At 43.6% G+C, this 19,938-nt stretch overlaps 1 protein-coding gene across 3 annotated transcripts in view; it reads right to left on the bottom strand.

The window, feature by feature from the left end:
* Window positions 1-19,938, bottom strand: part of LOC135526128 (G protein-coupled receptor 137Ba-like) — a 70,549-nt gene that overhangs the window by 14,016 nt on the left and 36,595 nt on the right. For all 3 annotated transcript variants that reach the window (XM_064954245.1, XM_064954246.1, XM_064954247.1), the window contains exon 4: window positions 2,693-2,842. In XM_064954245.1, coding sequence (XP_064810317.1) covers window positions 2,693-2,842 — 150 coding nt within the window. The remainder of the gene's footprint in view (window positions 1-2,692; window positions 2,843-19,938) is intronic.

The following is a 19,938-nucleotide window of genomic DNA, read 5'->3' as shown; positions in this document are numbered from 1 at the left end:
GACACTGACAGAGATTGACAGCATGTGTACAGAGGGATTTCCATGATGACAGGAGATTTACACAGACACAACGAGTAATTAGAGCATGGATAAAGACATGCAGACAAGTATGTCGACTGAGAACCAAATATACCTTAAGAGTATCCCTCAGATAATCACAAATACACACATTTACGCAATGTTGTATACTACAGCCTACTACTTGTAATTATATGATAAATTCAATCGAACCAAGATGGATAGATTAGACAGACAGACACACAGACCCCCCTCCCCAGATGGCCTATGGGAAAAAGAGAAACCTCCAGTACAGAGCCGTCTATTTCAGGGGTTGAGCTCAGATCTAGGTCACTTGCACCAGGCAGCCCTTGGCTGTGCTCCCCCTCCTTGCCTTGCCTGAATGAGTTATTTATAGACAAACAAAGACCTTTCCCCCATAGAGCCCATATCCTCCCAAATCCCCTCAAATGGATTGTTGCTGCAGCAGCCACAGAGCTCTCAGCCACTCAGCAAACAAAACTGGATAGGATAGCTCTGTCATCAAAGCATCCTGGACTGAGTGAAATCAACTTAGAAGGGAGACTGGAGAACAGTTGTAAAAATGGGATATATATACAGATTCACAGAGGGACCCATATACACATACTGTACATACAGTGCCTTCAGAAAGTCTTCACACCTTGACATGTTCCACACGTTGTTGTGTTACAGTCTGAATTTAGAATGGAGTCAATTGAGATTGTGTCACTGCCTACACACAATACCGCATAATGTCCAAAAGTGGAATTGTGTTTTTAGAAATGTTTACAAATTTATTAAAAATGAAAAGCTGAAATGTCTTGAGTCGATAAGTATTCAACCCCGTTGTTATGGCAAACCAATAAAAAAGTTTAGGAGTAAAAATGTGCTTAACAAGTCACATAATAAGTTGCATGGACTCACTCTGTGTGCAACAATAGTGCTTGCTCTGTACCGCACAGAGGTCCCTCAGTCGAGCAGGGAATTTCAAAAACAGATTCAACCACAAAGACCAGAGAGGTTTTCCAATGCCTCGCAAAAAAGGGCACCTATTGGTAGATGAGTAAATGAAAGCTGACAGTAAATATCCCTTTGAGCATGGTAAAGTTATTAATTACACTTTGGTTATTGCATCAATACACCAAGTCACTACAAAGATACAGGTGTCCTTCCTAACTCAGTTGCCGGAGACAAAGGAAACCACTCAGGGATTTCACCATGAGGCCAACGGTGACATTAAAATAGTTATAGTTTAATGGCTGTGATAGGAGAAAACTGAGGATGGATCAACAACATGGTAGTTACTCCACAATACTAACCTAAATGACAGATTGAAAAGAAGGAAGCCTGTACAGAGTAAAAATATTCCAAAACATGCATCCTGTTTGCAATAAGGCACTAAAGTAAAACTGCAAAATATTTGGCAAAGAAATTAACTTTATGTTCTGAATACAAAGCGTTATGTTTGGTGCAAATCCAACAGATCACTGAGTGCCACTCTTCATATTATCAAGCATGGTGGTGGCTGCATCATGTTATGTGTATGCTTGTCATCGGCAAGGACTATTTTAGGATAAAAATAAATGGAATAGAGCCAAGCACAACAGCACATCAAAATCCTAGAAGAACACTGGTTCAGTCTGCTTTTCAACAGACACTGAGCAGCAAATTCACCCTTCAGCAGGACAGGCCAAATATACACTGAAGTTGCTTGCCAAGATGACACCGAATGAAGTGGCTTAGTTACAGTTTTGACTTAAATCAGCTTGAAGATCTATGGCAAGACTTGAAAATGGCTGTCTAGTCATAATCCACAACCAACTTGACAGAGCTTGACGAATTTTAAATAGAATAAATGTGCAAATATAGTACAATCCAGGTGTTCAAAGTTCTTAGACACTTACCCAGAAAGAGTCACTGCTAAAGGTGCTAGGTGTGAATACGTATTTAATTTTCAATAAATTGTGCAAACATTTCTAAAAAAACATGTTGTTTTCACTGTCATTATGGGGTATTCTGTGTAGACGGGTGAGAAATCTATTGAATCCAATTTGAATTCAGGCTTAAACCAAATGTGGAGAGGTATAAATACTTTGAGTCATAAGTGCTTACAGTATTCACAGACACAAAACACACACACGCAGACAAACACACACAGAGCCATGTAAAGCCAGACACATTATATAAGCATGAACACACACAGACAAGCACACATATGCACATTGCACACACACGGACTCTTAAAATTGGGTATACAAGTGTACACAATTGAGAAACAGCATGTGTGTTGACACATGGAGATGTAAAAAAAAAAAAAAAAAAAAAAAAAATCAACCATGCAACTAAATGAAGAATGGATGTGACTGCCAGTTAGTTACATACATAGCCTAATCACACACACAGGGTGTTTTCAGACTAATCAGCAATATTATAGATGATTAATTATGTCAGACAGCAGTTGTATGTGTGTCTGTATGCGTGTGTTTGGCTGGCAGCACAGCACTGTGCGCTTTGGATATCTAGGACAGCAAGGTTCACTGACGGTTAAACAGTCCTGACACACACACACACCTAGTCCTGTCACAGTGACTTAACTGGAACTATCTTCATCATCACCATTTTATATGTATGTGTGTCTGCGTGCATGCTTGTGAGGGTGCGTGGGTTATCCTACCTGGTCAGAGACGTTGTACCAGCTGTAGTTGAAGGGGCTGGGCCGGTCCTCTGGAGAAAGAGCCACCACCACCAGGTTGTAGCAGGCCCTGGACATGTAGAGCAGGATGACTGCAGCCCCGATGGCTGTAGCCTGGCACACTGACGTACCCTACAGGGAGAGGTAGGAAGGAGGGAGAGGGGAGAAAGAGAGAGAAGTATAGTGAGTATTGTTCATGTACTGTATGTTACCCCTCTAGAGAAAAGTATGTACAGTTCCTTCAGAAAGTATTCCTACCACTTGACTTATTATTCCAAATATTGTTGTGTTACAGTTGCAATTCAAAATGTATTACTTTTTTTTGTATACCAATCTACATACAATAACCCATAATGACAAAGTGGAAAAAATGTTTTAGGAAATGTTTGCAAGTTTTTTTGAAAATTAAATACAGAAATATCTAATTTACATAAATATTTACACCCGAGTCAATACATTACATACCTTAAGGGAACTTTTTGACAATCACCGTATGGTTAGTGAGAAAGTCCCTATTGGAACTGTACGGTCCCTTACTAGACGTCCGAAAACATTTTTAAAATTCGGGGATGGCGTCGGGCCGAGCGGCAGGGCCAGACTTACCGGGAAGTCATCAAATGAACTTTGTCGGACATTCGGTTTTCGTTTTATAAAATAATCAAATTTTGGTCCGTTTTTCCGCTATGCCGGAAGATCCCACAAGAGGGCATAAGCAATCATATTGCTATTGGACAAAACATCCCGAATCACGACGGGCCATATCTCGAAAACTGAAAGTATTTCGAAGCCGAAACTTGGTGAGCGTAGGTTTGGCATAATGGGCAGATGGCCCCGAACAAGATGGCGTCTAGGCCTCAACGGTTTTTGAGTTATGGCCATATTTCTGGGATTAAAGGTCCAAAATGAAAATAGAGAAATGATTTTTTCACTTCACGTCAAAGTCAAGGAGCCTCCGGTGTCAATAAAAAAAAAATCAGCCATTTATCTATCGTCATTTAACCTCTTGAAACTCCCCATCCCGGATCCGGGATTGTGACTAAGCCTCAGGCTCATTAGCATAACGCAACGTTAACGATTTCTGAAAATCGCAAATAAAATTAAAATAATGCGTTTGCTCTCAAGCTTAGCCTTTTCTTAACAACACTGTCATCTCAGATTTTCAAAATATGCTTTTGAACCATAGAAATTGACTAATTTGTGTAAGAGTATGCAAAGCTAGCATAGCATTTTGTGTAGCATGTAGCACGCAACATTTTCACAAAAGCCAGATAACCAAATAAATAAAATCATTTACCTTTGAAGAGCTTCTGATGTTTTCAATGAGGAGACTCCCAGCCACATACCAAATGCGCAGTGTTTCCTGAAAGCGTCTGTGTGTAGGAGAAATCGTTCCGTTTTCTACATTGCGCCTGGCTACCGAAACGAACCGAAAATGCAGTCACCTACAACGTGAAACTTTTTCCGGATTAACTACATAATATCGACCGAAACATGGCAAACGTTGTTTGGAATCAATCCTCAAGGTGTTTTTTCACATATCTCTTCATTGACATGCAGTTCGTGGAAGCTTGCTTCTCTCTCTGTGCCCCATGGAAAAATACTGGCAGGTGACTTTTGCGCACCAATTTCGGCGCAGGACACCGGGCGGACACGTGGTAAATGTGGTCTCTTATGGTCAATCTTCCAACGATCTGCCTACAAATACGTCACAATGCTGCAGACACCTTGGGGAAACGACAGAAAGGGCAGACTCATTCCTCTTGCGTTCACAGCCATATAAGGAGATCATGAAAGACAGAGCCTCAAAAATCCTTGTCATTTCCTGGATGCCAAGTCATCTTGGTTTTGCCTGAAGCTCACGTTAAAGGGCACGCACAGAGAAGATATTTGTATTTCTGGACACGTCAGAGTGTTTTCTTTCGAACAGTAGCAATTATATGCATAGTCGAGCATCTTTTTGTGACAAAATATCTTGTTTAAAACGGGAACGTTTTTCTTCCAAAAATGAAATAGCGCCACCATAAGTGTAAGAGGTTAAGAGAAATCGTACGATGACCAGATTGTGATGTTCAGATATAGGTGTGTTTTTTTTTCAACGGTTACAGATCCAGTTGCAGGGTGTTCATACAAATATTTTTAAAGTGTGCTGCGGAGCTCTGCGACATTTCTGTGATTTTCTATGATTTTCTGAAATAACACACACTCACTAAACCCTCCGTAAATAACTCTAAACCCTCCGTAAAGACTTAAAACTCAGGATTCTGTAAAGGCATACCCCAATGAGGATATGAGTTTATTTATAGCTTCCTGTGCCAACAGGAAGTGCCTTAAATGGTGTCATAGTGGCTGTATCCAAGGGTTAAAAAGGTCAGATCTTTTCAAAACTTCATATGTGATTAGGCAACCCTCCTGAACTGTAAAATCACTCATTTCTCCCAACAGATGTCAAAGAAAAGCTCTCACACACACACACAGCAAGGATGGAGTGACAAAGCGCTGTGTTTAAAGACACAGAGAGCAGGCAATGGCATAAACATAATCCCAAGGCCGTGCCGAGTTCAACGAGATATCCCGCTTGGCCGTAGCTCGCTCGGTCTAAGCGCAGCGACCATGAGAAAAATAGGCCCACAATGAAGCCTGCACCACAATGTCATTTGATTTTGGGTGACAGCGGCGGAACCGTTAGGTTTAGAAAGACAATTCAACCACAGGAATGTTCCTAAGGTCCTCCCGATCTGTGCAAGCCTAACCTTGACTGTGTGGCATTAACCTTTCACAGTTAAAAGAAGGTGTTTACATAAAAACAGTGTGCATTGACTTCTCTCCCCATAGGAATACATTGCCTGCTCCACTAAATACAACCTGGAGTCTATATGGGTTATGAATGCTGTATGAACCTGTCTTCGGTACCAGTCCATCAGACCACTATAAGGTCTACCTGTGTCGATTCTAGGCTTCCTGGGCCAACCGGAAGTGCTTAAAATCACCCTAAAAGTGTATATCCATACACTGCCTGCAATTTGATGGAAATAGTGCATTGAACCCTGTGTAAATCAGTCAATTCTTAACTTAAAGACTTAAAACTCAGGATTCTGTAATGGAATACCCCAATGAGGATGTATGTTGAGTTACAGCTTCCTGTGCCAACCGGAAGTGCCATAATTGGTGTCTCATGGGCTGTTTGGAGGGGTTAAAAAATTCAGATCTTTCCAAAACTTCATATATATGATTAGGCAACCCCCATGAACTGTAAATCAGTCATATTTCCCATAAAAATTCAAAGGAAAACTAAATCACACAGATACACAACTTGGATGGAGGGACGTATCATTGGGGTGCGTAGAGACTGACAGTGCCTCCAATAGTTAGCTTTGAATGATATCAAATTGACTGATGGACGGTGACTTGCAGGTGACTCTTGTCCATTTGCAATATGTTTAAGCGGTGAGGTACCATCACCAAAAGCGACATTCTGAAATCAACCATAACGAGCAATGGAGAGGTACCAGTATCACTGCCCAGCCATCCTGAGGTCATCGGGCCAGTCAATTTGGCATTCCTGCATGATTTTTATAGCATGACAAATTGGTGATGGTGAATGCCCAGTTAACCATATGGCAAATGCACAGTGACTTTGCAAAAGTGAGACAACATTTGCAATATGTTTTAACAGTGAGGTACCATCACCAAAAGTGACATTCTGAAATCAACCCAAACGAGCGATGGAGAGGTACCAGAATCACTGCCCAGCCATCCCGAGTTCATCGGTTCAGTCAATTTGGCATTCCTGCATGATTTTTATAGCATGACAAATTGGTAATGGTGACTGCCCAGTTAACCATATGGCAAATGCACAGTGACTTTGCAAGAGTGAGAAACATCACCAAATGGACATTCTGGAATCAACCCTAACGAGCGATGGAGAGGTACCAGAATCACTGCCAAGCCATCCCGAGTTCATCGGGCCAGTCAATTTGGCATTCCTGCACAAATTTTCAGTGACTTTGCAAAAGTGAGAAAACATTTGCAATATGTTTTAACAGTGAGGTACCATCACCAAAAGCGACATTCTGAAATCAACCCAAACGAGCGATGGAGAGGTACCAGAATCACTGCCCAGCCATCCCGAGTTCATCGGGCCAGTCAATTTGGCATTCCTGCATGATTTTTATAGCATGACAAATTAGTGATGGTGAATGCCCAGTTAACCATATGACAAATGCACAGTGACTTTGAAAGAGTGAGAAACATCACCCAATGGACATTCTGGAATCAACCCTAACGAGCGATGGAGAGGTACCAGAATCACTGCCAAGCCATCCCGAGTTCATCGGGCCAGTCAATTTGGCATTCCTGCATGATTTTTATAGCATGACAAATTGGTGATGGTGACTGCCCAGTTAACCATATGGCAAATGCACAGTGACTTTGCAAAAGTGAGACAACATTTGCAATATGTTTTAACAGTGAGGTACCATCACCAAAAGCGACATTCTGAAATCAACCCAAACGAGTGATGGAGAGGTACCAGAATCACTGCCCAGCCATCCCGAGTTCATCGGGCCAGTCAATTTGGCATTCCTGCATGATTTTTATAGCATGACAAATTGGTGATGGTGAATGTCCAGTTAACCATATGGCAAATGCACAGTGACTTTGAAAGAGTGAGAAAAATCACCAAATGGACATTCTGGAATCAACCCTAACGAGCGATGGAGAGGTACCAGAATCACTGCCAAGCCATCCCGAGTTCATCGGGCCAGTCAATTTGGCATTCCTGCATGATTTTTATAGCATGACAAATTGGTGATGGTGACTGCCCAGTTAACCATATGGCAAATGCACAGTGACTTTGCAAAAGTGAGACAACATTTGCAATATGTTTTAACAGTGAGGTACCATCACCAAAAGCGACATTCTGAAATCAACCCAAACGAGTGATGGAGAGGTACCAGAATCACTGCCCAGCCATCCCGAGTTCATCGGGCCAGTCAATTTGGCATTCCTGCATGATTTTTATAGCATGACAAATTGGTGATGGTGAATGTTCAGTTAACCATATGGCAAATGCACAGTGACTTTGAAAGAGTGAGAAAAATCACCAAATGGACATTCTGGAATCAACCCTAACGAGCGATGGAGAGGTACCAGAATCACTGCCAAGCCATCCCGAGTTCATCGGGCCAGTCAATTTGGCATTCCTGCATGATTTTTATAGCATGACAAATTGGTGATGGTGAATGCCCAGTTAACCATATTGCAAATGCACAGTGACTTTGCAAAAGTGAGAAAACATAAACAAATGGACATGATGAAATCAACACCACGAGTGATTGAAAGGAACAACAATCACTGCCCGGCCATCCCGAGTTCATCAGGCCAGTCAATTTTGCATTTCTGAAGGATTTTTGAGCATGTCAAATTTCTTATGACATTTGGCCCCCACAAAACATATGCCTTATGCACAAGTAAAAAAAAAAAAAAAAAACATTATGATAATAAAATATGACTAAAGTATGTTGATACAGTTCTTATACGTGTGTAACTGACACAAAATTCGAAAACATTTCGAAAAACGGTCCAGAAAGCACTTTTTTAGGGGTGTGTGAAGTTTATGAAATTTTGCAATTATTGACTTTTGACTTCTGACTTCCTATGAAATCATATTGCAGATGGACAAAACATATGCAATAATGCGCAAGTAAAAAAAATAAAAAAATAATGATAATAAAATTGGACAAAAGTATATTCATACAGTTCTTACACATGTGTAATTGACAAAAAAAGCGAAAGAATTTCGAAAAACATTCCAGAAAGCACTTTTTTAAGGGGTGATAAGTTTTTGACAAAAAATCCATTTTTTCAAAATTTGGCTTTTGGATGTTGACTTGGAGTCCAATATCAATATGAAAAACCACGGTGGAGCGCACACGCCACCTGTTGGATTTTTGAAGTGTTACAACTGGCAATAGCCATATGGCATTTGAAGTAAACTTTGCATGAATCAACGCCGATTTGGGTGGTATTGACCAATGTGTACATGGTTTGTCCTATGCCAATAATTTGCCATTCATTTTTGTCCACTACGGGGGTGAATTCCCTTACAGCTGTGAGTCTTTCTGGGTGTCTCTAAGAGCTTTGCACACCTGGATTGTACAATATTTGCATATTATGCTTGAAAAAAAATATTCAAGCTCTGTCAAGTTGGTTGTGGATCATTGCTAGATAGCCATTAAGTTTAGCCATAGAATGTCAAGCTGATTTAAGTCAAACCTGTAACTAGGCCACTCAGGAACAATCCATGTTGTCTTGGTAAGCAACTCCAGTGTATATTTGGCTTTGTGTTTCAGGTTATTATCTAGCTGAAAGGTGAATGTCAACCAGGGTCTGTTGGAAAGCAATTCTGAACTAAGTTTCCTCTAGGATTTTGCCTTTGCTTAGCTCTATTCCGTTTCTTTTTATCAAAACAACTCCCTAGTCCTTGCCGATGACAAGCATACCCATAACATGATGCAGCCACCACCATGCTTGAACATATGAAGAGTGGTACTCAGTGATGTGTTGTGTTTGCCCCAAACATAATGCATTGTATTAAAGACAAAGTTGATTTCTTTGCCACATTTTTTGAAGTTTTACTTTATTGCCTTAATGCAAAAAGGATGCATATTTTGGAATATTTTTATTCTGTACAGGCTTCCTTCTTTTCACTCTGTCATATAGGTTAGTATTGAGGTGTAACTACAATGTTGTTGATCCATCCTCAGTTTTCTCCTATCACAGCCATTAACTCCTTTCGGACTGGGTGGCAGTATTGAGTAGCCTGGATAATAAGGTTCCCAGAGTGAACTGCCTGCTACTCAGGCCCAAAATAATATGCATATCATTAGTATATTTGGATAGAAAACACTCTGAAGTTTCTAAAACTGTTTGAATGATGTCTGTGAGTATAACAGAACTCATATGGCAGACAAAGACCTGAGAAAAAATCCAACCAGGAAGTGGGAAATCTGAGGTTTGTAGTTTTACAAGTCATTGCCTATCGAATATACAGTGTCTATGGGGTCATATTACGCTTCCTAAGGCTTCCACTAGATGTCAACAGTCTTTAGAACCTGTCTCAGGCTTCTACTGTGAAGGGGGAGAGAATTACAGCTGTTTGAGTCAGGTGTCTGGCAGAATGCCATGAGCTTAGTCTCGCGCGAGCCCGTGAGAGTGAGCTGCATTCATTTTCCTTTCTAAAGACAAAGGAATTGTCCAGTTAAAACATTATTGAAGATTTATGACAACAACATCCTAAAGATTGATTCTACACATCGTTTGACATGTTTCTACGAACTGTAATATAATTTTTTTGAATTTTCGTCTGAACTTTCGCCTGGACTTGCCTGCGCCTCGTGAGTTTGGATTTGTGAACTAAACACGTGAACAAAAAGGAGATATTTGGACATAAAGTCCATAATTTATCGAACAAAACAAACATTTATTGTGGAACTGGGATTCCTGGGAGTGCATTCTGATGAAGATCAAAGGTAAGTGAATATTTACAATGCTATTTCTGACTTGTGACACCTCTCCTTCTTTGGAAAATGGCTGTATGTTTTTCTGTGACTTGGCGCTGACCAAACATAATCGCAAGGTGTGCTTTCGCCGTAAAGTACTTTTTAAATCTGACACAGCGGTTGTATTGAACTCGGTTTTAAAGTCACCATTCGCCACATGGTGAAATCTGGTAGTTTCTTTCCTCTCCGGCACCAAGTTAGGAAGAACGCCTGTATCTTTGTAGTGACTCAGTGTATTGATAAACTATCCAAAGTGTAATTAATAATTTTACCATGATCAAAGGGATATTCAATGTCTGCTTTTAATTTCCCTTCTTCCAATAGGTGCCGTTTGTGAGGCATTGGAAAACCTCCATGGGCTTTGGGATTGAATCTGTGTTTGAAATGGACTGCTTGACTGACAGACCTTACAGATAATTGTATTTGTGGGGTACAGAGATGAGGTAGTCATTCAAAAATCATGTTAAACACTATTATTGCACACAGTGTGAGTCCATGCAACTTATGTGACCTGTTAAGCAAATGTTTACTCCTGAATTTATTTAGGCTTGCCATAACAAAGGGGTTGAATACTTATCGACTCAAGACATTTCAGCTTTTCATTTTTAATACATTTCTAAAAACACAATAGCACTTTGACATTACGGGGTATTGTGTGTAGACCAGTGACACAATCTCAATCTAATCCCGTTTAAAAGCAGGTTGTAACACAAACAAAATGTGAAAATAGTCAAGGGGTGTGAATACTTTCTGGGGAGAATGACTGTCCCCTTTACTTGAAGCATGGATAGGGTTCAAGGTTGATCACGGTAATGCAGGCATTGTTAGCAGAAAAAAAGGATCCCCATTATAGTGAATGGAAAAATGTAAAGCTTCATGTTTAATCTTTGTGTAAAAAATGTATATACACTACCGTTCAAAAGTTTGAGGTCACTTAGAAATATCCTTATTTTCCATGAAAACATACATGAAATTAGTTGAAAAATGAATAGGAAATAGTCAAGATGTTGACAAGGTTATAAATAATGATTTTTAATTTAAATAATAATGTCCTTCAAACTTGCTTTCATTAAAGAATCCTCCATTTGCAGAAATTACAGCCTCGCAGACATTTGGCAATCAAGTTGTCAATTTGTTGAGGAAATCTGAAGAAATTTCACCCCATTCTTCCTGAAGCACCTCCCACAAGTTGGATTGGCTTGATGGGCACTTCTTACATACCATACGGTCAAGCTGCTCCCACAACAGCTCAACAGGGTTGAGATCCGGTGACTGTGCTGGCCACGCCATTATAGACAGAATACCAGCTGACTACTTCTTCCCTAAATACTTATTGCATAGTTTGGAGCTGTGCTTTGGGTCATTGTCCTGTTGTAGGAGGAAATTTTCTCCAATTAAGCACTGTCCACAGGTTATGGCATGGCGTTGTGAAATGGAGTGACAGCCATCCTTCTTCAATATCACTTTTAACCTGTACAAATCTCCCACTTTACCACCACCAAAGCACCATCACATCACATTGCCTCCACCATCTTTTCAGTCTCACGAATGTTGTTCTTTGTGATCCAAACACCTCAAACTTTCGTCTGTCCATAACACTTTTCTTCCAATCTTCCTCTGTCCAGGGTCTGTGTTCTTTCGCCCATCTTAAACTATTATGTTTATTGGCCAGTAAGAGATAAGGCCTTTTCTTTACAACTCTGACTAGAAGGCCAGCATCCCGGAGTTGCCTCTTCACTGTCGACGTTGAGACTGGTGTTTTGCGGGTACTAAACTCAGCAAAAAAAGAAACATCCCTTATTCAGGACCCTGTCTTTCAAAAATAAATTTGTAAAAATCCAAATAACTTCACAGATCTTCATTCTAAAAGGTTTAAACACTGTTTCTCATGCTTGTTCATTGAACCATACACAATTAATGAACATGCACCTGTGGAACGGTAGTTAATACACTAACAGCTTAAAGACGCTAAGCAATTAAGGTCACAGTTATGAAAACATAGTAGAAAGCCCTCTTTAGTGTCCTGACTCTGAAAAATAACAAAAGAAAGATACACAGGGTCCCTGCTCATCTGCGTGAACGTGTCTGAGGAATGCTGTAAGGAGGCATGAGGACTGCAGATGTGGCCAGTCCGTACTGTGAGATACCTAAACAGCGCTACAGGGAGACAGGACGGACAGCTGATCGTCCTCACAGGGGCAGATATGTGACAACACCTGCACAGGATCGGTACATCTGAACAGCACACCTGCGGGACAGGTACAGGATGGCAAAAACAACTGCCCGAGCTACATTAGGAACGCACAATCCCTCCATCAGTGCTCAGACTGTCCGCAATAGGCTGAGAGTGGCTGGACTGAGAGCTTGTAGGCCTGTTGTAAAGGCAGGTCCTCAGCAGACATCACCGGCAACAACGTCGCCTATGGGCACAAACTCACCGTCGCTAGACCAGACAGGACTGGTAAAAAGTGCTCTTCACTGACGAGTCAAGGTTTTGTCTCACCTGGGGTGATGGTCGGATTGTACTTCCGGAGCCGACAGAGATGGCCGCCTCGCTTCGCGTTCCTAGGAAACTATGCAGTTTTTTGTTTTTTTACGTGTTATTTCTTACATTAGTACCCCAGGTCATCTTAGGTTTCATTACATACAGTCAAGAAGAACTACTGTATATAAGATCAGCGTCAACTCACCATCAGTACGACCAAGAATATGTTTTTCGCGACGCGGATCCTGTGTTCTGCCTTACAAACAGGACAACGGAATGGATCGCATGCAGCGACCCAAAAACGACTCCGAAAAAGAGGGAAACGTGGCGGTCTTCTGGTCAGACTACGGAGACGGGCACATGGTGCCCCACTTCCTAACATTCTTCTTGCCAATGTCCAGTCTCTTGACAACAAGGTTGATGAAATCCGAGCAAGGGTAGCATTCCAGAGGGACATCAGAGACTGTAACGTTCTGTGCTTCACGGAAACATGGCTCACTGGAGAGACGCTATCCGAAGCGGTGCAGCCAACGGGTTTCTCCACGCATCGCGCCGACAGAAACAAACACCTTTCTGGTAAGAAGAGGGGTGGGGGTGTATGCCTTATGGCTAACGAGGCATGGTGCGATGAAAGAAACATACAGGAACTCAAATCCTTCTGTTCACCTGATTTAGAATTCCTCACAATCAAATGTAGACCGCATTATCTACCAAGAGAATTCTCTTCGATTATAATCACAGCCGTATATATCCCCCCCCCCCAAGCAGACACATCGATGGCTCTGAACGAACTCTATTTAACTCTTTGCAAACTGGAAACCATTTATCCGGAGGCTGCATTCATTGTTGTTGGGGATTTTAACAAGGCTAATCTGAAAACAAGACTCCCTAAATTTTATCAGCATATCGATTGCGCAACCAGGGGCGGAAAAACCTTGGATCACTGTTACTCTAACTTCCGCGACGCATATAAGGCCCTGCCCCGCCACCCTTTCGGAAAAGCTGACCACGACTCCATTTTGCTGATACCTGCCTACAGACAAAAGCTAAAAAAAGAAGCTCCCACGCTGAGGTCTGTCCAACGCTGGTCCGACCAAGCTGACTCCAAGACTGCTTCCATCACGTGGACTGGGACATGTTTCGTATTGCGTCAGATAACAACATTGACGAATACGCTGATTTGGTGTGCGAGTTCATTAGAACGTGCGTTGAAGATGTCGTTCCCATAGCAACGATTAAAACATTCCCTAACCAGAAACCTTGGATTGATTGCAGCATTCGCGTGAAACTGAAAGCGCAAAACACTGCTTTCAATCAGGGCAAGGTGTCTGGTAACATGACTGAATACAAACAATGCAGCTATTCCCTCCATAAGGCTATCAAACAAGCTAAGCATCAGTACAGACACAAAGTAGAATCCCAATTCAACGGCTCAGACACAAGAGGCGTGTGGCAGGGTCTACAGTCAATCACAGACTACAGGAAGAAATCCAGCCCAGTCACGGACCAGGATGTCTTGCTCCCAGGCAGACTAAATAACTTTTTTGCCCGCTTTGAGGACAATACAGTGCCACTGACACTGCCTGCAACGCAAAAATGCGGTCTCTCCTTCACTGCAGCCGAGGTGAGTAAAACATTTAAACGTGTTAACCCTCGCAAGGCTGCAGGCCCAGACGGCATCCCCAGCCGCGCCCTCAGAGCATGCGCAGACCATCTGGCTGGTGTGTTTACGGACATATTCAATCAATCACTATACCAGTCTGCTGTTCCCACATGCTTCAAGAGGGCCACCATTGTTCCTGTTCCCAAGAAAGCTAAGGTAACTGAGCTAAACGACTACCGCCCCGTAGCACCCACTTCCGTCATCATGAAGTGCTTTGAGAGACTAGTCAAGGACCATATCACCTCCACCCTACCTGACACCCTAGACCCACTCCAATTTGCTTACCGCTCAAATAGGTCCACAGACGATGCAATCTCAACCACACTGCACACTGCCCTAACCCATCTGGACAAGAGGAATACCTATGTGAGAATGCTGTTCATTGACTACAGCTCGGCATTCAATACCATAGTACCCTCCAAGCTCGTCATCAAGCTCGAGACACTGGGTCTCGACCCCGCCCTGTGCAACTGGGTACTGGCTTTCCTGACGGGCCGCCCCCAGGTGGTGAGGGTAGGTAACAACATCTCCTCCCCGCTGATTCTCAACACTGGGGCCCCACAAGGGTGCGTTCTGAGCCCTCTCCTGTATTCCCTGTTCGCCCACGACTACGTGGCCACGCACGCCTCCAACTCAATCATCAAGTTTGCAGATGACACAACAGTGGTAGGCTTGATTACCAACAACGACGAGACGGCCTACAGGGAGGAGGTGAGGGCCCTCGGAGTGTGGTGTCAGGAAAATAACCTCACACTCAACGTCAACAAAACTAAGGAGATGATTGTGGACTTCAGGAAACAGCAGAGGGAACACCCCCCTATCCACATCGATGGAACAGTAGTGGAGAGAGTAGCAAGTTTTAAGTTCCTCGGCATACACATCACAGACAAACTGAATTGGTACACTCACACAGACAGCATCGTGAAGAAGGCGCAGCAGCGCCTCTTCAACCTCAGGAGGCTGAAAAAATTTGGCTCGTCACCAAAAGCACTCACAAACTTCTACAGATGCACAATCGAGAGCATCCTGGTGGGCTGTATCACCGCCTGGTACGGCAACTGCTCCGCCCTCAACCGTAAGGCTCTCCAGAGGGTAGTGAGGTCTGCACAATGCATCACCGGGGGCAAACTACCTGCCCTCCAGGACACCTACACCACCCGATGTTACAGGAAGGCCATAAAGATCATCAAGGACAACAACGACCTGAGCCACTGCCTGTTCACCCCGCTATCATCCAGAAGGCGAGGTCAGTACAGGTGCATCAAAGCTGGGACCGAGAGACTGAAAAACAGCTTCTATCTCAAGGCCATCAGACTGTTAAACAGCCACCACTAACATTGAGTGGCTGCTGCCAACACACTGACACAACTCCAGCCACTTTAATAATGGGAATTGATGGGAAATGATGTAAATATATCACTAGCCACTTTAAACAACGCTACCTTATATAATGTTACTTACCCTACATTATTCATCTCATATGCATACGTATATACTGTACTCTATATCATCGACTGCATCCTTATGTAATACATGTATCACTAGCCACTTTAACTATGCCACTTTGTTTATATACTCATCTCATATGTATATACTGTACTCGATACCATCTACTGTATCTTGCCTATGCTGCTCTGTACCATCACTCATTCATATATCCTTATGTACATATTCTTTATCCCCTTACACTGTGTATAAGACAGTAGTTTAGGAATTGTTAGTTAGATTACTTGTTGGTTATTACTGCATTGTCGGAACTAGAAGCACAAGCATTTCGCTACACTCGCATTAACATCTGCTAACCATGTGTATGTGACAAATAAAATTTGATTTGATTTGATTGGCGTTTATCGTCGAAGGAATGAGCGTTACACCGAGACCTGTACTCTTGAGCGGGATCGATTTGGAGGTGGAGGGTCCGTCATGGTCTGGGGCAGTGTGTCACAGCATCATCAGACTGAGCTTGTTGTCATTGCAGGCAATGTCAACACTGTGCGTTACAAGGAGTGTGGTACCCTTCCTGCAGGCTCATCCTGACATGACACTCCAGCATGACAATGCCACCAGCCATACTGCTTGTTCTGTGTGTGACTTCCTGCAAGTGTGTGATTTCCTGCAAGACAAGAATGTCAGTGTTCTGCCATGGCCAGCGAAGAGGTCGGATCTCAATCCCATTGAGCACGTCTGGGACCTGTTGGATCGGAGGGTGAGGGCTAGAGCCATTTCCCCCAAAAATGTCTGGGAACTTGTAGGTGCCTTGGTGGAGGAGTGGGGTAACATCTCACAGCAAGAACTGTCAAATCTGGTGCAGTCCATGAGGAGGAGATGAACAGCAGTGCTTAATGCAGCGAGTGGCCACACCAGATACTGACTGTTATTTTTTATTTGGACCCCCCCCCCCTTTTGTTCAGGGACAAAATATTAAATTTCTGTTAGTCACATGCCTGTGGAACCTGTTCAGTTTATGACTCAGTTGATGAATCTTGTTGTGTTCATACAAATATTTACACATGTTAAGTTTGCTGAAAATAAACACAGTTGACAGTGAGAGGACATGTCTTTTTTTGCTGAGTTTATTTCGCTGCCAGTTGAGGACTTGTGAGGCGACTGTTTCTCAAACTAGACACTAATGTACTTGCCCCCTTGCTCAGTAGTGCACCGGGGCCTTCCACTCCACTTTCTGTTCTGGTTAGAGCCCGTTTGCGCTGTTCTGTGAAGGGAGTAGTACACAGCGTTGTACAAGATCTTCCGTTTTTTGTCAATTTCTCACATGAAATACCCTTAATTTCTCAGAACAAGAATAGACTGACGAGTTTCAGAAGAAAGGTGTTTGTTTCTGGCCATGTTGAGCCTGTAATCAAACCCACAAATGCTGATGCTCCAGATACTCAACTAGTCTAAAGAAGGCCAGTTTTATCTTTAATCGGAATAACAGTTTTCAGCTGTGCTAACATAATTGTAAAAGGGTTTTCTAATGATCAATTGGCCTTTTAAAATTATAAAATTAGATTAGCTATTTATTTTTTTAATTCACCTTTATTTAACCAGGTAGGCCAGTTGAGAACAAATTCTCATTTACAACTGCGAACTGGCCAAGCAAAACAGTTCGACAAAAACAACACAGAGTTACACATGGGATAAACAAACGTACAGTCAATAACACAATAGAGAAATCTGTATACAGTGTGTGCAAATGAAATAAGGAGGTAAGGCAATAAATAGGCCAATAGTGGTGAAGTTATTATAATTTAGCAATTTACACTAGAGTGATATGTTTACATTTACATTTAAGTCATTTGGCAGACGCTCTTATCCAGAGCGACTTACAAATTGGTGAATTCACCTTATGACATCCAGTGGAACAGCCACTTTACAATAGTGCATCTAAATCATTTAAGGGGGGGTGAGAAGGATTACTTTATCCTATCCTAGGTATTCCTTAAAGAGGTGGGGTTTCAGGTGTCTCCGGAAGGTGGTGATTGACTCCGCTGTCCTGGCGTTGTGAGGGAGTTTGTTCCACCATTGGGGGCCAGAGCAGCGAACAGTTTTGACTGGGCTGAGCGGGAACTGTACTTCCTCAGTGGTAGGGAGGCGAGCAGGCCAGAGGTGGATGAACGCAGTGCCCTTGTTTGGGTGTAGGGCCTGATCAGAGCCTGGAGGTACTGCGGTGCCGTTCCCCTCACAGCTCCGTAGGCAAGCACCATGGTCTTGTAGCGGATGCGAGCTTCAACTGGAAGCCAGTGGAGAGAGCGGAGGAGCGGGGTGACGTGAGAGAACTTGGGAAGGTTGAACACCAGACGGGCTGCGGCGTTCTGGATGAGTTGTAGGGGTTTAATGGCACAGGCAGGGAGCCCAGCCAACAGCGAGTTGCAGTAATCCAGACGGGAGATGACAAGTGCCTGGATTAGGACCTGCGCCGCTTCCTGTGTGAGGCAGGGTCGTACTCTGCGGATGTTGTAGAGCATGAACCTACAGGAACGGGCCACCGCCTTGATGTTAGTTGAGAACGACAGGGTGTTGTCCAGGATCACGCCAAGGTTCTTAGCGCTCTGGGAGGAGGACACAATGGAGTTGTCAACCGTGATGGCGAGATCATGGAACGGGCAGTCCTTCCCCAGGAGGAAGAGCAGCTCCGTCTTGCCGAGGTTCAGCTTGAGGTGGTGATCCGTCATCCACACTGATATGTCTGCCAGACATGCAGAGATGCGATTCGCCACCTGGTCATCAGAAGGGGGAAAGGAGAAGATTAATTGTGTGTCGTCTGCATAGCAATGATAGGAGAGACCATGTGAGGTTATGACAGAGCCAAGTGACTTGGTGTATAGCGAGAATAGGAGAGGGCCTAGAACAGAGCCCTGGGGGACACCAGTGGTGAGAGCGCGTGGCGAGGAGACAGATTCTCGCCACGCCACCTGGTAGGAGCGACCTGTCAGGTAGGACGCAATCCAAGCGTGGGCCGCGCCGGAGATGCCCAACTCGGAGAGGGTGGAGAGGAGGATCTGATGGTTCACAGTATCGAAGGCAGCCAATAGGTCTAGAAGGATGAGAGCAGAAGAGAGAGAGTTAGCTTTAGCAGTGCGGAGCGCCTCCGTGATACAGAGAAGAGCAGTCTCATTTGAATGACTAGTCTTGAAACCTGACTGATTTGGATCAAGAAGGTCATTCTGAGAGAGATAGCGGGAGAGCTGGCCAAGGACGGCACGTTCAAGAGTTTTGGAGAGAAAAGAAAGAAGGGATACTGGTCTGTAGTTGTTGACATCGGAGGGATCGAGTGTAGGTTTTTTCAGAAGGGGTGCAACTCTCGCTCTCTTGAAGACGGAAGGGACGTAGCCAGCGGTCAGGGATGAGTTGATGAGCGAGGTGAGGTAAGGGAGAAGGTCTCCGGAAATGGTCTGGAGAAGAGAGGAGGGGATAGGGTCAAGCGGGCAGGTTGTTGGGCGGCCGGCCGTCACAAGAAGCGAGATTTCATCTGGAGAGAGAGGGGAGAAAGAGGTCAGAGCACAGGGTAGGGCAGTGTGAGCAGAACCAGCGGTGTTGTTTGACTTAGCAAACGAGGATCGGATGTCGTCGACCTTCTTTTCAAAATGGTTGACGAAGTCATCTGCAGAGAGGGAGGAGGGGGGGGGAGGAGGATTCAGGAGGGAGGAGAAGGTGGCAAAGAGCTTCCTAGGGTTAGAGGCAGATGCTTGGAATTTAGAGTGGTAGAAAGTGGCTTTAGCAGCAGAGACAGAGGAGGAAAATGTAGAGAGGAGGGAGTGAAAGGATGCCAGGTCCGCAGGGAGGCGAGTTTTCCTCCATTTCCGCTCAGCTGCCCGGAGCCCTATTCTGGGCTCCGGGCAGATGAGGATGTGCAAGCAGAAATACTGGTGTGCAAAAGAGTAGGAAAAACAAAAACAAATATGGGAATGAGGTAGGTAGTTGGTTGGATGGGCTATTTACAGATGGCTGTGTACAGCTGCAGCAATCAGTAAGCTGCTCTGACAGGTGACGCTTAAAGTTAGTGAGGGAGATATGAGTCTCC

Source organism: Oncorhynchus masou, chromosome 32 (assembly GCF_036934945.1).
Source record: "Oncorhynchus masou masou isolate Uvic2021 chromosome 32, UVic_Omas_1.1, whole genome shotgun sequence".
Lineage (NCBI taxonomy): Eukaryota > Metazoa > Chordata > Actinopteri > Salmoniformes > Salmonidae > Oncorhynchus > Oncorhynchus masou.
The sequence above is the reverse complement of the archived record's forward strand: the minus strand, read 5'-3'. Positions and strand labels throughout refer to the sequence as shown.